The sequence below is a fragment of the Tenrec ecaudatus genome, chromosome 5, assembly GCF_050624435.1.
Source record: "Tenrec ecaudatus isolate mTenEca1 chromosome 5, mTenEca1.hap1, whole genome shotgun sequence".
Classification (NCBI taxonomy): Eukaryota; Metazoa; Chordata; class Mammalia; order Afrosoricida; family Tenrecidae; genus Tenrec; species Tenrec ecaudatus.
The window spans coordinates 69,231,146-69,246,880 of NC_134534.1; the positions used below are offsets into that span (position 1 = coordinate 69,231,146).

Below are 15,735 nucleotides of genomic sequence, written 5' to 3' on the forward strand. Positions count from 1 at the left end.
TTAGAGTCTAGAAACACAGGCAGCCCCATGAAAGAGAGTGAGTGAGGAAAGGCAAGCTTGTAAGTGACCCTGCAATACTTGGAGGCCCAATTATGCCTCTCACTGCAGGCAACTACAGATGACAATGAAATCACTACAACTCAGAACTACCTAAATGACACGAGAGCCAAAAATGATACATAAATCCTCCACCTCCAGACTAAACACCAGTCTTGCATGGAACATGTAAAAAAGCTCTTAATTCGCCCAGGCCCAGAAGCACAGCTGTCGGGGCTGTTTGCTCCAGAGCTTTCCTTTTGGAAAAACAAACTCAGCTGCTTTGTTCTCTGCCTCTGGATTTCTAACCGGAGGCAGGGAAGGGTGGCCGATGAGGTGGGTTTAACCTGAGTCCATCACAGGCCGAGCCACTGAGCACATACCCCAGACACTAAGACCAGGGCCAGGTTTTCCCTGGTTCCTCTTCCCCATTTGCAAGCACCGCACCTCCCACAGAACCAGATGCTCGGAAGGGAGTTCTGGTCCACCTGCCAAGGGAACACTCGTGGGGTGTTTACACCGCCCTGTCTGATCCTCAGCTATATTTTGTTCAAGTCAGTGGCAGTCATCTCAGCCACAACGGGGAACAAATACAACTTGCACGGACAGGTTCTAAGTGTCCCCTCAACATTGCTGCTGCTGCTGCTGCTTTTTGTTGACTGGAAAGCCCACAGGCTCACCCCCTTTGGGGGAGGGTGATCTAAAAAAAAAAAAAATTCACTGGGGCAAGAGAACCCAAAGTTGACATTGTAACAATTGTAAGGCTGCAACAGGTGGCGTTGATTTCATGCATCCTGTTGTGTAAACACCACCAAACAATTGTTCCAAACGATTTCCATCACCCTAAGTAATAACCCCAACTCACTCCCTGCCAGCGAATCGATTCCACCTCACGGCGACCCTCTAGCGTTCAGGAGAGCTGCCCCTGCAGGGCTCTGAGGCTGTAAATCTGCACAGGAGTAGAAAGCCTGTCTTTCTCCCGTGGAGCAGCCGGGGGTTTGAACTCCTGACATTGTAAGTAAGCAGCCCCCCTGTGTAACTGCAATGCCACCAGGGATCCCAACAGAAATCTGGGACCCCTTCAACCACCCCTCCCTCATCCCCTCCCTCCCCTGGCCACGGCTAACCACTGATAAGCGATTCTCTACACAAAGGCCTACTTCAGATATTTCCTATTAGGATTCTTTCCCCTGAGTTGCAAGTTTCAGTGGTTTTCGAGTATCCGTCTGGCAGAAATCAAAACTCTGCACCCATGGAAGGTGAAGTCTGGCCCAGGGTCCCAGCTGGCTTTGTCAATAGGCAAACGATACTCCTGTTCAGAATGGGCTGCAGCCATTCCTAAGGCAGCAGGCGGCAAGGCAGGCGATTCGTTGTCTCCTGAGGGAGTCGCCTGCCTTTAATAAGCGTGAGCCACCAGAACAGCCTTTGAGTAACTGTTGTAGGTCCCCAAATCCCTGGTCCTTAGAGCCCGTCTCTGATTTCACTTTAGCCCCTGCACACTCTTTGCGCTACTGAATTTGGTTCTGTCAGACCCTATCAGGTTACAAGCCACGTGGGGCTTGCTCCAACTGCCTTGAAGGTCCGCGGAGTGCTACCATCCAGAGATGCAGGGACGAAGGAGGCAAAGCAACTGCCTGTCTCTTCGTGAAGCTATGGGAGGCCGCACAAACAAGCCCACGTAGCTAAGGCTAAGTTAGGATGGATTTAACTGAAAAAGGGGAAGTCGCCTTGGTTAAGTACTCAGAAGTTATGCTAAATTAGTGGTTCTCAAAGTTGCCCGGACACTGGGTCAGGGTGGGTGGGTGGGGGTGGGGAGGTGTCTAAACGCTTCACAGGTGATTCTAATCTGCATTTGGGGTTAAGAACCACTGTTTTCTGTTAGCAACTGGTTACTGGACCTCTTTCCAGCTGGTTCCCATGTGCAGGGCAGAAGGGATATACAGAGGTCTAAATAACTCAGATGGATTGAGTCTTTGAAAGATATGCATACATTTGGGTGTGTGGGTGCAAAATGGAAGCAGTCTCAAGTAATGTACTGACCTCAGCATATCAGAAAATGATCCCATTTGACTGCTAACTGACTTAAACTTGCAAGACAATGTCATACCCAGAGAGGAAGGGTTCAAACTGTAATGTTGGTGAAGAATACCAAATAATCCATGGACTGGGAGAAGAACAAACATATGTGTCTTAGAAGAAATAAAATCAAAATGTTCCTGAAAAGTAAAAACGGGGGGAGGGGAAGAAGACTTGGACTTGCTTACATTGATACAGCGGTCGTTATGTGCCCTCAAGTCCGTTCCGATTAGAGACCCTCTGTACACCAGAATAACATTGGAAGGCCAATTGCTGGAAGACGACAGTTGGTAAAGGTCCAACTAAGTAAACAAAACTTTCAATAAGACGGATGGACACCATAAATCTAACCCTGGAACCATATATCAATGACCATTAAGCTGGTGCAGCCCAGGCAAGATCTGCCTCTGTTACATGCAAGGTGCCCATGAGTCGGTGCCAGCTCAATGGTAACTGATAAGAAACCATGATTTGCCTGACTCTTGCTCCAGTGCACAAATGATAACTTACAAGTGAAAACAGCATCAGATCTACTCCGTGGCCCTGCCACTTAATGTGGAGACCAGTGACCATCAGGTCTGGGCTGGGGGCACTCATAGATAGGTCCAAATAGTGTGAGAGGAGGTTCATGACATTCTCAAAAAAGTGCTAAGAAGCAGATCAGCCACCTCATTAGGAAGTCAGCATGGAACACAGACGGTCCTTGCTGATGGAGAGTTTCCTCAGAGTAAGTTGACTTTTCTAAGCTTCCAGAATGTTCACAATCAGTAGTATTGGAGTGTCTATCAAAAGGGTCTTAAATCCAAGTGGTTTCAGACGTGCTCACCCACTGGCGCACGCCTCCCACTGGCATTCAGAAGTGAGGGGTTGACTGGTCCCGAGGAGGAAAGCAACAGAAGCGGGCCACAGTTCACACCCAAGTGGAAGCTGGGAGAGGGCTCTACTGCCAAGCAGATGTCTCAAAGGCTGGCTAACTTTACTCTGAAAAAGCATGGCCTTTTGTCTTTGGAGACGTCTAGTTTATTTACGTCAGCTTTTTTATGGATTATTATTTTCAAATAACTCTTCAGTGGAAGCCTTCCTTAATTTCATAACCGCAATCATTAACAAAATCTACTCCTTTGCCATTTGTTAAATTTTCGCTTAGAAGCACTGAGGGCACAAGCGTGCTCCTGCAGAGCTCCAAGGTACAGCAGAGGCTTTAGTGGCTGAGCCTCTGAGCGGCAACGGCCATTTCCCACTAGCCCAATGCCTTGTTGATTTCCTATGGAAAAGAGTGTTTCCTGTCTGAAGAATCAAATGTAACCACACCCAAGGTTTGGCACTGTCAAAAGAACCGATGAAGCTGATACCACGGGCTCAATAGAAAGTAAATGTCTAGAAAATAATGATGACATCTTATGTACTAGTATGCTTGATACAATTGATGTTTGGGTTCTTATAAGAGCTGTAAGAGCCCCCAATAAAATGATCTTAAAAAAAAAACCTGATGACTGTATCACACAAAATCAAATATACATACACATATGTATAAGAAAGCATACATACCCACGAACAGACTCATCTACAGATACCTAGGCAAATACTTAGTCAAGCAAGAGACCTGGACAAAATCACTCATGATTTTCTTGATCATGAATCCTATGGGAAAGGCACTAGACTCTCTCAGACAATTAATCAGCTGGAGGCTTTGCAAACCTTCTTCCCGGCCAGCAGCCTAGGAAAGTTAAAGCAATGTAATTAGCACCCATTTGCCACAGTCATTTCCGTGTTTGAGAGCATGACACTCTTCATGGCTGAGCAATGAGAACTTGACATACCTGCGCCTAAAATACTTGGAGGGTCTAGGGAAAGAAGAGAAGTCTTTAAAAGAAGAACTCGGAAAAGCCCTGTGTATTACATTGGTCTAAGTCAGTGGGTGGCAGCCTTCCTAATGCCGCGGCTCTTTCATACAGGTCCTCATGTTGTGAGCCCCCTAACCATAACATTATTTTCATTGCTACTTCATAACTGTCATTTTGCTACTGTTATGAATAATCGGTGACCCCTGTGAAAATTGACACCCCCCCAGGGGGTTGTGACCCACAGATTGAGAACCGCTGGTCTAAACAATCAAAGACAGGCATCATTTTGTCCTATTGTTCTTGGGGCCCCCAGGAGTTGGGGACCAATTTGATGTCATCTAGAAATATGTAAATGACCATTGCTAAAGAAGAGAAGGTGCAATGACTGGTGTATGCGGCTAATTTGATAGAATCGAACCGAATGAAAAATGCAGATCGAATGCTTTTCAAATAATCCTATTGATTATCAACTTCATTGCTACTATCTCACCCATCGAACTCTTAGTGCCAGGGACTGCTGGCGCCTTCTCATCAGTTCAACTCATAGCAACCATATGTTCAACACAGAAAACACTGGCCGATCTCTCTTGTTGAGGGCCTTCATATGATGGGTTGGTCCTCTGCTTTATCAAGTTTGATAACCTTTTCCAGGACTGGGCTCTGCTGGAAATATGTCCAAAGCAGCCACCCTCACATCCAAGGAGCATACTGGTTGTACTTCTTCCAAGACTGATTGGTCTGTTCTTTTGGCAGTCCACTGCCCTTTCGACAATCCTGGACACAAAGACTCAAAGACATTAATTCTTCCACGGTCTTTCGAATTCATTGTCCAACTCTCGCATGCATATAAGGGAACTGAAAATACCTTGTCTTGGGTCAGGTTCACCTTAGTCCTCAGTGTTCATATGCATGCTCTGCACTAGTTTAACGACGTCTTCTTATACAGCACACTTGCCCACTGCAAGTCATTTTTCAGTTTCTTGTCTGCAGCGTCTATGTGAGAATTAATTGTGGATCCAAGCAAAATGAAATAAATCCTTGATAACTTTTCTTCCTTTATCATGATTGTCGTTGGTACGATTGCAACAACTTCTGTTTTCTTCATCTTGGATTGCAATCCTTATTGAAGGCTGAGGTCCTTCAATTTTCTCAGGAAGTGGTTCTAGTCCTTCAAGAAGGTTGTGCCAGTTTTTCATTGCATAAGGCTTCCATCCTGATTCCACATTCTTCTTCATATAGTCCAGCTTCTTTATTATTTATTTATTTTTGCTCAACATTAAGTATGGTGAAAGGAGACAACCCGGACTCACACCTTCCCTGATTTTAAGCAACACAGTATTGATTCTCTGACTTTTTGAATGACTGACTCTTGGTCTATGTACAGGCTCTACAAGAGTACAATGAGATGTTCTAGAAGTCCCAGTCTTCGCAATGTTGTCCATACTTTACGATCCACACAGTCAAATACCTCTGCACAGTTACTAAGACACAAGCAAGCAACTTTCTGGCATTCTGTGCTTTCAGCCGAGATCCAGCTGACTTTAGCAATGAGCTCTCATGCCACAATCTTTTTGAGTCCTCTGTCAATGTAGCACTTCTGCAACCATTTTGGAGTCATTAGCAGCAAATTTTTTTCTTGCATGTGATACTAATGATGTGTTTTGTTTGTTTGTTGTAATTTCTGCATTTTGTTGTGTAGCCTTTCTTTGGAATGGGCACAAATATAGATCTCTTCCCGTTAGGTGGCCAGGTAGTTGTCTTCCAAATTTCTGGGCATAAACAACTGAATGCTTTCAGTGACTCATCAGTTTGTGAACCACTTCAACTGGTAATTCCATCAATTCCTGCAACTTAGTTTTTCCACTAATGTCTTCAGTGCAGCTTGGATTTATTCCTCCAATATTTTTGTTCTTGATCATATGCTGCCCCTTGAAATGGCTAAATGTCGACCACTTCTTTTCGTACAGCAACTCTGTAATCCTCCCACCTTCTTTTGCTGCTTTTCCGCATTGTTCAATGTCTTCACCATGGGATCCTTCCATTGTTTTTCATTTTGTTTTGCTTGAGATATGCTACGGGTGTTCTTCCTTCTGGCTTTCTAACCCTTTGGACATTTCATTACAATTTGCAAGTCTTCTCAAGATGCTCTTTGAAAACATCTGTTCAGCTCTTTTATTTCATAATTTCCTCTATTTACTTTAGCTACTCTATGTTAAAGATCACTTGTCCAGTTTCCTCTGACACCCACTTTGGTCTTTGCATTATAGCCTCAAAACGCACTGTTCCCAGTCCATTTCAACTCACCAATCCCCAAGATATTGATCTTTATGCATTTCATTTAGTTTTTGATGACTTTCAATTTCCCTAGAAACCCTACTTCCTACCTTTCACGTGCCAATGCTCAGGGGAGGTTGGCAACTCATTTGGAGTCATGCTTCATCAACACCATGAAGGTCCCCAATGAATAAGGTCAACTCTGAGGAGGGGGCTCTGCCCAGTTGTATTTGTAGTGTCTCCCAACCTGAGGGGCTTATCTTCTGGCGCTGGGTCTTCTGTTGTTAAGGTTTTAGTGACTAAAAACCTGTTCTTCCTTTGCCGTTGGTGCTTACTTTGAAACGTTGCTGAAGCCTGTGCCTCCTGGTTGACCCCTGCTATTACCTAAAATACTGGTGGCACAGTATCCAGCATCAGAGCAACGCGAAAGGTACCACACACCAGTATGACAAGCTGGAAGAGGAGTCGGGGCTGCTTGGTCTAGAGCACTTGATACGCGTTTCCCATTCACTCATTGCAGTGTATGAAAGTGCTGCCTCCAGGCATCCTCTGGGGTAGCATTCTGCACTACTGAAATTACCTCCTGATTGACCTTTTAAACCCACATCAGTGTGGGTCAGTGGGATACTCCTTGATTTTAGCTCTAAATATCCTACTTTGAGTATCAGCTCCATCATATTGCACGTGGCCTGAGTAAGTTTGTGGAGTCACAAGATTGACAGATAATGTATGGGGAAACCCCTTATGCTTTTTGGGGGGTCACAAGATTGACGGAAAACATATGGGAAAAACTCAGCATATGGTAGGTGCTTAACAAAGGAAATGTTATTATTAGTAGTTTTATGAGACACGTTGTTTTATCAACTTGAATTGGGTCTGATAGAAACTTGGTGAAAGAGAGTAATTTTCAATGGAGATAAGTATAGGGTTGAGGGTCAGAGAAACTCAATTTTCATTTTCTTTTACTGCTGGTTCCCTGGCCTTGAGCAAACTGCAGAATCCCTTTGTTCTTCCAGATTCCACATCTGGTAAAGTAAGAATTGGGCTTCCTGGTCTCAAGGATATGCCAGGCGAAGAGTCTGGTGAGTGTTTTCAGAGTTCTGAATGAACGAGACCATCTAGGAATCCAGAGCATCGCTGTTAAAATGGTATATCCAATCTCCAGTCAGGGAAAGGTTTTTCTAGCTGTAAGCTGTAACAGTCGCAGTTACTGTTGTTTAGTGGGGAGACTATAGATTTTGAGTCACAGGGACTTTGACTTCAAATCTGAATTGTCACCCCCCTCATTGATTGACTGGTGGCTTCAAACTGCTGACCTTGTGGTTATCAGCCAAATGAGTAACCCTTAAGCCACTAGGGCTCTTAGGGAAATAAACTGTTTAACTGACTTTGGCCAACACTCGATGACCTTTATTTGCTGATGGCTTCTTGTTGTGCGCTAGGCCCCATTCCAGGTCCTTTTCAGTACCATTCCAGCAGCCATCGGGGTGCGGTATGATGATCCTCAGTTTTAGATACGGAAGCTGAGGCAGCATTGGATTAAGGAACTTGCCTACAGACACATGTCAACAAGGTGGTAAAGCCAGGATGCAATCTAAAGACTCTTGACAAAAAAACAAAACACAACAACCTATGGGCTGTTGTGTGAATTTCAACACAGGGGCAGCCCCAGATGTCCCAGCGTAGAACTATTCCTTATGGTTTGCTTGGCTCCAATATTTATAGCAGCAATTGCCAGGTTTTTCTTCCATGGTGCTGCTGGGCAGGTTTGAACCAGCAACCTTTAGGCTAGTAGTCAGGCACAAACCGTTTGTACCACCCAGGGACCTTCCAAGATCCCAATAAAAAGACACTGGTTTGGGGAACGGTGTGAAATTTCAAGCAGTCCTCGATGACGAGCACCTGAGACCGAAGCAACACCTCGCACGCACATGGAAAGGGAGGGCTGAACAGGTTATGTTTAAGAGACAGGGAGGGGGGAGCCCTGCCATGCTCGGGAGTTGTAGGAAATTGGACAGCATAAATTAAACAGGGTGGAGCCACGTTCAGTCCTTTATGAGCAAAGTACCTGTTTTTATGATCACCTGTCTCTGACATGTTTAGACCATCATTAAATATGTTTTTTTTTTTAATGAACATAAGCCAATCCATCTAAGACGAACAAGTGTTCAGACACGCCCTGTGGTGTAGGCAGCCGGGATAGCGATGCCAGGTTCACAGGCTGCGCGGTTCTCACAGACCGATGCAAGACAGTCTGAGGGCACACCTGGGGGCTCCGTCTTTCTAACGGGACCCCCGGGAGCAGGAGCGCCAATGGAAACCACGATGGGATTTTCATCAGGCCTCAGAGTTTGTGGAAAGAGGCTGTCAATTTTGAACAAACCACCCACTCTAGTCGGTTCTCCCTGGTACCCATCTTCACCATTTTCATTCCCTTCCGGGGCTCGTCACAGTGGGCGGAAGGATATATAGTCAGAGGGTAACTTTTGGATGAGAACATAGACCTCAGAGCTAAGCAGTTTTATGCTCAATAAGCAAATTTCCAGTCTAATAGTTTCTGCTTCCTTGGTGGCTGGGGTATTTTCAGAATATTACACATGTAAAAAATTTTTATAACGATGCAAGCAAAGAGGCAGAGGACATGCCAAAGATTCTGGAATTCACTCCAGAAAAAGGATGACCATATTTGCTCCAGGGAAACAAACAAGGCTCCGTTTTTCTTAAATGTCAGAGGCTACATGGCGTACTGGGCCTCTGTTGGACTGCTAACCAGAAGGTCAGCAGTTTGAAGCCACCAGTTGCTCTGCAGGCGAAAGCAAGGGCCTTCTGAACCCATAAAGAGCTGCAGTCTTAAAAGCACACTGCGACGGTGCTAGCCTGTTCTCTAGCGCCGCTGGGAGTCGGCATGACTCCATGGCTGTTAGCTTGGTTTTTCTGGTTCTATTTCAGACTTAGATGTCTCCTTATTTAAGCAGTTGACATCTACAGGTAGAAGATATGAAACATAATAGCGAGCCCTCTTCATCTGTGATTTCCAATCCTGGCTGCACACGGAAATCATCCAGGTGCTTGAAAAAAATCCTCATGTCTGAGTTCCACCCCAGAGACTCTAATGTAATTGTCTGAGATGGGACTTGGAACTGCTGGGTAGGCATTGGGCTATTTTACCTGCAAGGTCGGTGGTTCAAGCCTACTAGCTGATCCTTGGGAGAAAAATGAGGCCATGGTATAGATTTGTGCCCTTGGACACCCTACCCTCGGTAGAGCCACTATGGGCCTGAATTGACTTGACCACCATGGAATATCATTTTTGCATTTCAATCATTAAGGCTGCAAGATTACAACGTGTAGGAAGTGTCCTTACTGGGAGTGGGTCTCCGTGTCATGGCTTCAACCAAGCACATGCCACAAGTGATTTCTAAGAGAAAAATTTGTTCTCTTAACGTTTCTGCAGTGGCAGCCTGATGCGGGGAGGAAGGACCGCATGTGCAGCAAAGAGATATAGGTTCTGGGCAGGAGGTTTTGGGAGCTTATCAATAGAATATCATAGAGTCAGAAGATTTCTAAATCCCCTTCCAATGTTGGCATTTATGATTCTAGGTCTGTGTTTCTTAATATTGTTTGAAAATACAGGTGCCTTAGCCTTGCCTCCAGAGGGTGTAATTTAATTGTTCAGGAGTGGGACTATTGGTGGTTCTAATGGGCAGCAATGAGTGTCAGTGATCTATGCTCTCTGCTGAATGAATGTCTGTTAAAATAGAGTTGGAGGTTTACCTGTGTGCATGTGTGTGTCTGTACAAAAAGGTTCCTGGGGGCTTATTGCCCCAGAGGAGACCGAGTGATGGGATTTCACATTCAACCTCATCATGATTCAGGACTGTGGCAGTACTGCAAACACATATGTCTATGTTGTCTTAATTAGTCCCTGTTGGTTGTTCTGTTCACAGAGTTGAGAAGTGATGCCAAGTGTCTGGGATCTTAGCCATTTGAATTCTTTGTTGGCTTTAGGGGAATGAAAACAATAGGTCAGATGGTACAGAAGGATAGGCATATTCAATGCCCACACACTGCTTTGTGTTAGCATCACTTAATCTTCCTGACATTGAATCAATTTCCCCACAGTTTAGAGATAGCAAACTTAAAACTCAGGAGAAGTTAAGTGACATGTCCGTGACTGCACAATTATTAAGTGATGGATGCTTTGGACCCCAATTTACCTGCTTTTCACTTCATCCATTCACTTTGATTCTATGCAACAATCCTGAGCTGAAGGGATACAGGAAACGGCTGGAGAACACACTATTGTTTGGGACGTAGAGGGGAGGGTATGGGGCTAACAAGAACCACCGCATATACTCGTGGACGAGCCGAGTTTCTTAGCACATTTTTAATGCAGTTTTTTGTGGTAAAATTAGGTGCCTTGACTGATATTTGGGCCGGCTTCTACTCGAGTATATATGGTCATTCCCCCTCCTCTGTACCACGTGAAGGGTCAAATCAAGGAGAGGACTACGGTCTTTCCTGCAGATAGTTCATAGGTGTGGTGCTACTGCTGCGACAATAGGTTCCAAGCCAGGCAATTCTGCCCTGTCACCTTGTTTCTGGGGAAGATGAGCAGATACCCCCACAAAACCAATGCTCACTTGTGTTGTGATGTAAGAGAGATAGCGCACGTGGAGTTTGTTCGACCAGGTCAGACTGTTAATCAAGATTTCTATTTAGAGGTTCTGAAAAGAATCCATAACAGTGTGTGACAAAAAGGCCGGATTTGTGACAGATGGGGCTGGTTTTGCCACCACAACAATGCAACTGCTCAAGCAGCCATCTCAGTGTGCCAACTTTTGGCAAAAAAACAGCATGCCTCTCTTGCCCCATGCACCTTACACACCTGATCTTGCTCTGTATTGACTTATTTTTGTGTCCAAGAATGAGGAGAGACACGAAAGGACAATGATTTGACAACTTAAAAGAGGTGATAAGAGAAGCGAGGGCGGTGTTGTCAGCCATCCAAACAGATGAGTTTGAAAAACGTTTCCAAGAATGGAATCACAGATTTGAGAAAGATATTTAGTATAATGGAGGGTACTATGAAGGTGATAAGCTTGTTTTGTAAAAAAATTTAAATACATAGCTCTTTAAAAATATATCTTTTGGGGGTGGGGGGGGTTTCCCCTTGGTACAGTCTCGCTATTTTGGACTTTTTCTTCCTTTTGCTTAAAAAAAAAAAAGTCAGTGATAGTACAACCAAGAGGGTCGCCTTCAAAGTAGCCAGATAGATAGCATAAAGGGGAAAAATATAAATAGTCTATAAAGCAGAATAGTGCTATCAGGTTTGACTCAGCAATTTGATAATGGCCTTGGAGAGGCTCACACTGTCCTGGAATTTCTCAGCTTCTTAAACTATGGTTTCAGTTCCGGCTTCCCTAGGTTGTGTAACTAATAAAGCATAAGGCTACAAGCAAAACGGCTGTCTGGTGGAACCGACACTGAGGCAACGCAGAAAAAAAGCCTGCCAATATGCTTCTGTAAGGAGCATGGAACCCAGTGGGCGCTCAGTTCTACTCTGCAACCGTAAGGGGATCGTGAATCGGAATCAATGCCGTGACAACTGATTTTTAGGTTAGAAGGGTGGTCTCTTGTACTTCTGCAAGTATCAAAGTCACCTGGAAGACTAGTGATACCACAGAATGCTCGGCTGGCCCCAGGTTATGGGTCAGTAGATCTGGGATGGCTGTGTAGACACTCGCAAGACCCCAGCCGGTGCCGACATTGCTGGTCAGTGCCGCGAATCACCGCTGACTCACATCATGACCCGCTTCAGCTTGAGGCAAGATCTCAGGATAGGATAGCACCAAACGGTGTGCATCTAAAGGTTGGCAGTTCAAACTCCCTTTTCCGAAGACAAGGCCTGGACTCTGTTGTGCGGAGATGACAGCCGGGAACCCCTGGGGGGGGGGAGGGCGTGTGTCCTCTGTAACTCTCCCATGGGTTTCAGTGTAAGTGGAAATAGATAGGCAGGGGCAGCGAACAGCCACAAGTGCAAAGCAATCTGCATGGCGTTAGAGTTCACCTCCTCTGGACACCATCGTCTTCCCAGAGCTCACTGCTCCCCAATTAAAAAGCAAAAAAATTAAAAATCCTATAGCAAGAAATCACCATCAGGACACAATTCCGTCAGGCATTTCTAACAGGGACTGTTGCCAATGTTTTCACACAACCACGAAGGAATCGGGCACCAGACTGATTCCCACAGAAATAAAGCAGCAGAGGAAAACTACAGGGAGCAGCTTATGACAGCGCTTCAAGGGAGTGAAGCAAGTCGTAAAGGAGCAGAATGAGGTTGTTGTTGCTGTTTTAACCCAGTGAGCACTCAGCACATAAGCAAAAAGCCTATACCAAAGGCCGTAATCTGGTTTACGCTACATCTGCCCTTTAGGACATACATTGCAAAGTCACCCCGGCCATATGGTAAGGTTCGCAAAATTGCAGCCTGACAGGTAGGGAGGCGACATACCTTATTCCCAAGTGATTAGAAGGCTCACCACTGAAAGGGCTAACATAGTAACACAACATCAGTTGGCATGAGACACAGGTATTGCACAGCGCCAAATCCCACAGAAAAATAAATTAGCCTATTGAAGCTGGCTCATAAAAAATCATTTCAACTCTACAAAACAGTTCTGAGGTTTTATTCATAATAATACTTAGCGCTTTCATAAGTGGATTTTGAAGACTTCTAATTAAAATATAATGAACAGGTCTAAGCTTTTCCATTAAACACTTAAAAATTAAGACTTGCTAGAATGCCATAAAGGTCTGGCTTTATCCCATCTTTCAACAGCCTTCTCTTCCTACCCTCTTTTATTTAAAAAAATATCTCTGTGTACAAAGGCAGGTGGACATGTAGTGATTATAAAGATCATACTTATTATGAATGTCTATTCAATAAGCGAGCTACCACACAACAGGTACCTAACTAAAGAGATTTACTTACCTAGGGAGCCCGTTTTATGAACCCATTATCTTGAACTGTGGGGTGAACGATGTGAGTCACACATGATTTAAGAGACTCACACAGGATTTGAACTTCCCTTGATCTGGTTGGTGTGGCCGGTTTGGGAATCAGAGACGCAGTGGTCATTCAGTGGTAGCCTTCTCATCGTCAAGGTGGGAGACCTGGGATTAATTGTCAGCTGATGGCCCTCCTGTGCAGTCACCACCTGCCTGTCAGTGGGGGCACGTGTGCTTTCCATGTTGAACAGGGGGCAGTGGAATTTACAGATGAAGACAGATTTGGGGGTGGGGGGGAAGGGTCTGGAAAAACATATGTGCAAAAATCAGCTAATAAAAACCCTATATTGAGCTTTTTCTGTTCTACTTTGTTATTGTTGTCAGTAGGTGTGTTTGTTTGTTTTTTTGTATTATTTTTTAGTATATGAAATCCAGGGAGCTGTGGCAGGGAGGTCGGGTGGTGGTGGAATGGGGAACTCATAACAAGTATAAGAAAGACAAAAACGTTCTACACTTGATTGTAGTGACGCTTGTACAGCTCTTGCTGATGTGATGGCCCTTCTTCAGGGTACAACAATCTCTGAAGATCTACATCAGCTCGTTTAGCTAGAGGGAACCCCAGCAGTGAGCGAGGAGAAGGCCCGCCTTGAACCAGTTAGACAACCCCTTCCCAACAGTGCAGAGGTCCCACAGTGCGCTTGCCAATTTCATGACCACTGTTAAAAGCTTGCTAACATACGATGGCCATTGGTTTAGCAATGGAGATGCTTGCGCATGGTGCTGAAGAGACAGCTGTGCCACTCACCTGTCCTGGTTGCTCACAGGCGGTTTGGTACCTCGCCTGCTGACAGAGTTCCTTGACCCGTTCGTATTTGGGCAGGTGGTTGGACTGTGGGAGGCTCTTGTTTGAGTCCTCCTTCTTCCGTAGGAATTTGCTGCGACAAAGAAGGAAAAGCTGTGTGCTTGAGAAGTGATCTAAATTGCCTTTCCCGCCTGTGTCCCTGTCACATGACTCCACGGTCATCAAAGGACGAGAAATCAATATTAACCCTCTGTCTAAAGGATTCCAACATCTAATGAATCCTTTGTGAAAATGATGAGCTAGGATCCGTCAAGATGAGCCGTCAGAATCAGAAGACTTCCGGCCCCAACAAAATGCTGACGTCAACACGAGGGGCTTAAGTGTTTCGTTTCACAGACTCAGGAACAAAGTCCTTTGTGGAGAACGAATTATATACATGCTTTTCTCACTCATTCAAGCTAAGTACAAAGGGAACAAGTCAACGAGCATTAGGAATTACAATGGGCAGCCCAGAAGTGGCTATTCAATAGTGCCAATTGCATGCAATTCAAAACTGAGCAAGTGACATCAGGTGAAGAAGCAAGCTTTGAGGACGCCCAAAAGAAGGACTTGAGAAGAATGCTTGGGGGACTCAAACCAGTGGTGCAATTGGACATCAAGGCTACACAAGGCAGCAGCAAACCCATCCTGAGGCGCTAGCCCTGAATTCTGCGACTGTAACCTTCACGCTTCTGGTGCAGCCGGCATCACTGCTGGTCAGCAAGGAAGGAGGAGCAAGGCATTCCGTCTTGTGACCACGCTTACACAATCTGCACGCTTGGCAAACTAAAGGAAGGAAGGGGGAAGCACGCGCGCGCGCACACACACACACATACACACACACACCAACTGCCCACTAGGACTGGTTCCCAGAAGCACCCCAGGAACCAATAATTACCCTCTTTCCACCAGGAATGTATCACGCCAAATTTTGGCCTTCTTGTTTGTTCGAAACCTGAAAGCAAAAGAACAACATTTACTGTTGGCATCTGGACCGTTTTCCAAACGGACCTGTGCTAAGAGCTTCTTTAAAGAAAGACCTCTCTCTCGCTCCCGGTGGGCCTGGCCTGCGTCTGCATCAATGTGCTATTCACCAACAGCCAAGAACTTCGCAGCTGGCCTGATCCAGATGGGCACAGCCGATTTTACCTCCGCTCTGCTCAGCGGCTGGCTGGCCCTGGACGCCTGGCAGAGGGAAGAAGATGGACGCACCTGTTCCCTGGCTTTTCCAGGCCCAGGAGTTTGAGGACAGACTTGCCGTCCACGTCGGGAGGGGAGTCGAGCCCGGCGATGTCCAGGATCGTGGGGGCCAGGTCAATGTTCAGGACGATCTGAGAGACTCTACAAAGGAACAGATGGTTACACCCTCGCGCGAACACCAGCTGGGGATAGCACTTAAGGTTGCTTTGTCAACAGCAGTGATTCACTTGCCTTTCGCTCTTTCCACCCTCTCCTCTGATCTCTCCAGGGATGGGTGGATACATTTGGCCAGGATTGGGGTGTGCTTGGCAGTGATGGTTCACAGAAAGATTGATAGACTCAGCGGGGTCATTCTGGAGAGCATGTCCCAGCCTTTCTACAACCTGGCAGTACCATCAGCCTACACTTGCTCGAATTGGTTGTGTGTGTGTGTGTGTGTGTGTGTGTGTGTGT

At 45.6% G+C, this 15,735-nt stretch overlaps 1 protein-coding gene across 5 annotated transcripts in view; it reads right to left on the reverse strand.

Annotated features, from left to right (window-relative positions):
* Positions 1 to 15,735, reverse strand: part of SULF1 (sulfatase 1) — a 186,887-nt gene that overhangs the window by 22,785 nt on the left and 148,367 nt on the right. For all 5 annotated transcript variants that reach the window (XM_075549592.1, XM_075549590.1, XM_075549594.1 and 2 more), the window contains 3 exons: positions 15,295 to 15,423; positions 14,981 to 15,037; positions 14,047 to 14,176 (listed from right to left, as the gene is read on the reverse strand). In XM_075549592.1, coding sequence (XP_075405707.1) covers positions 14,047 to 14,176; positions 14,981 to 15,037; positions 15,295 to 15,423 — 316 coding nt within the window. The remainder of the gene's footprint in view (positions 1 to 14,046; positions 14,177 to 14,980; positions 15,038 to 15,294; positions 15,424 to 15,735) is intronic.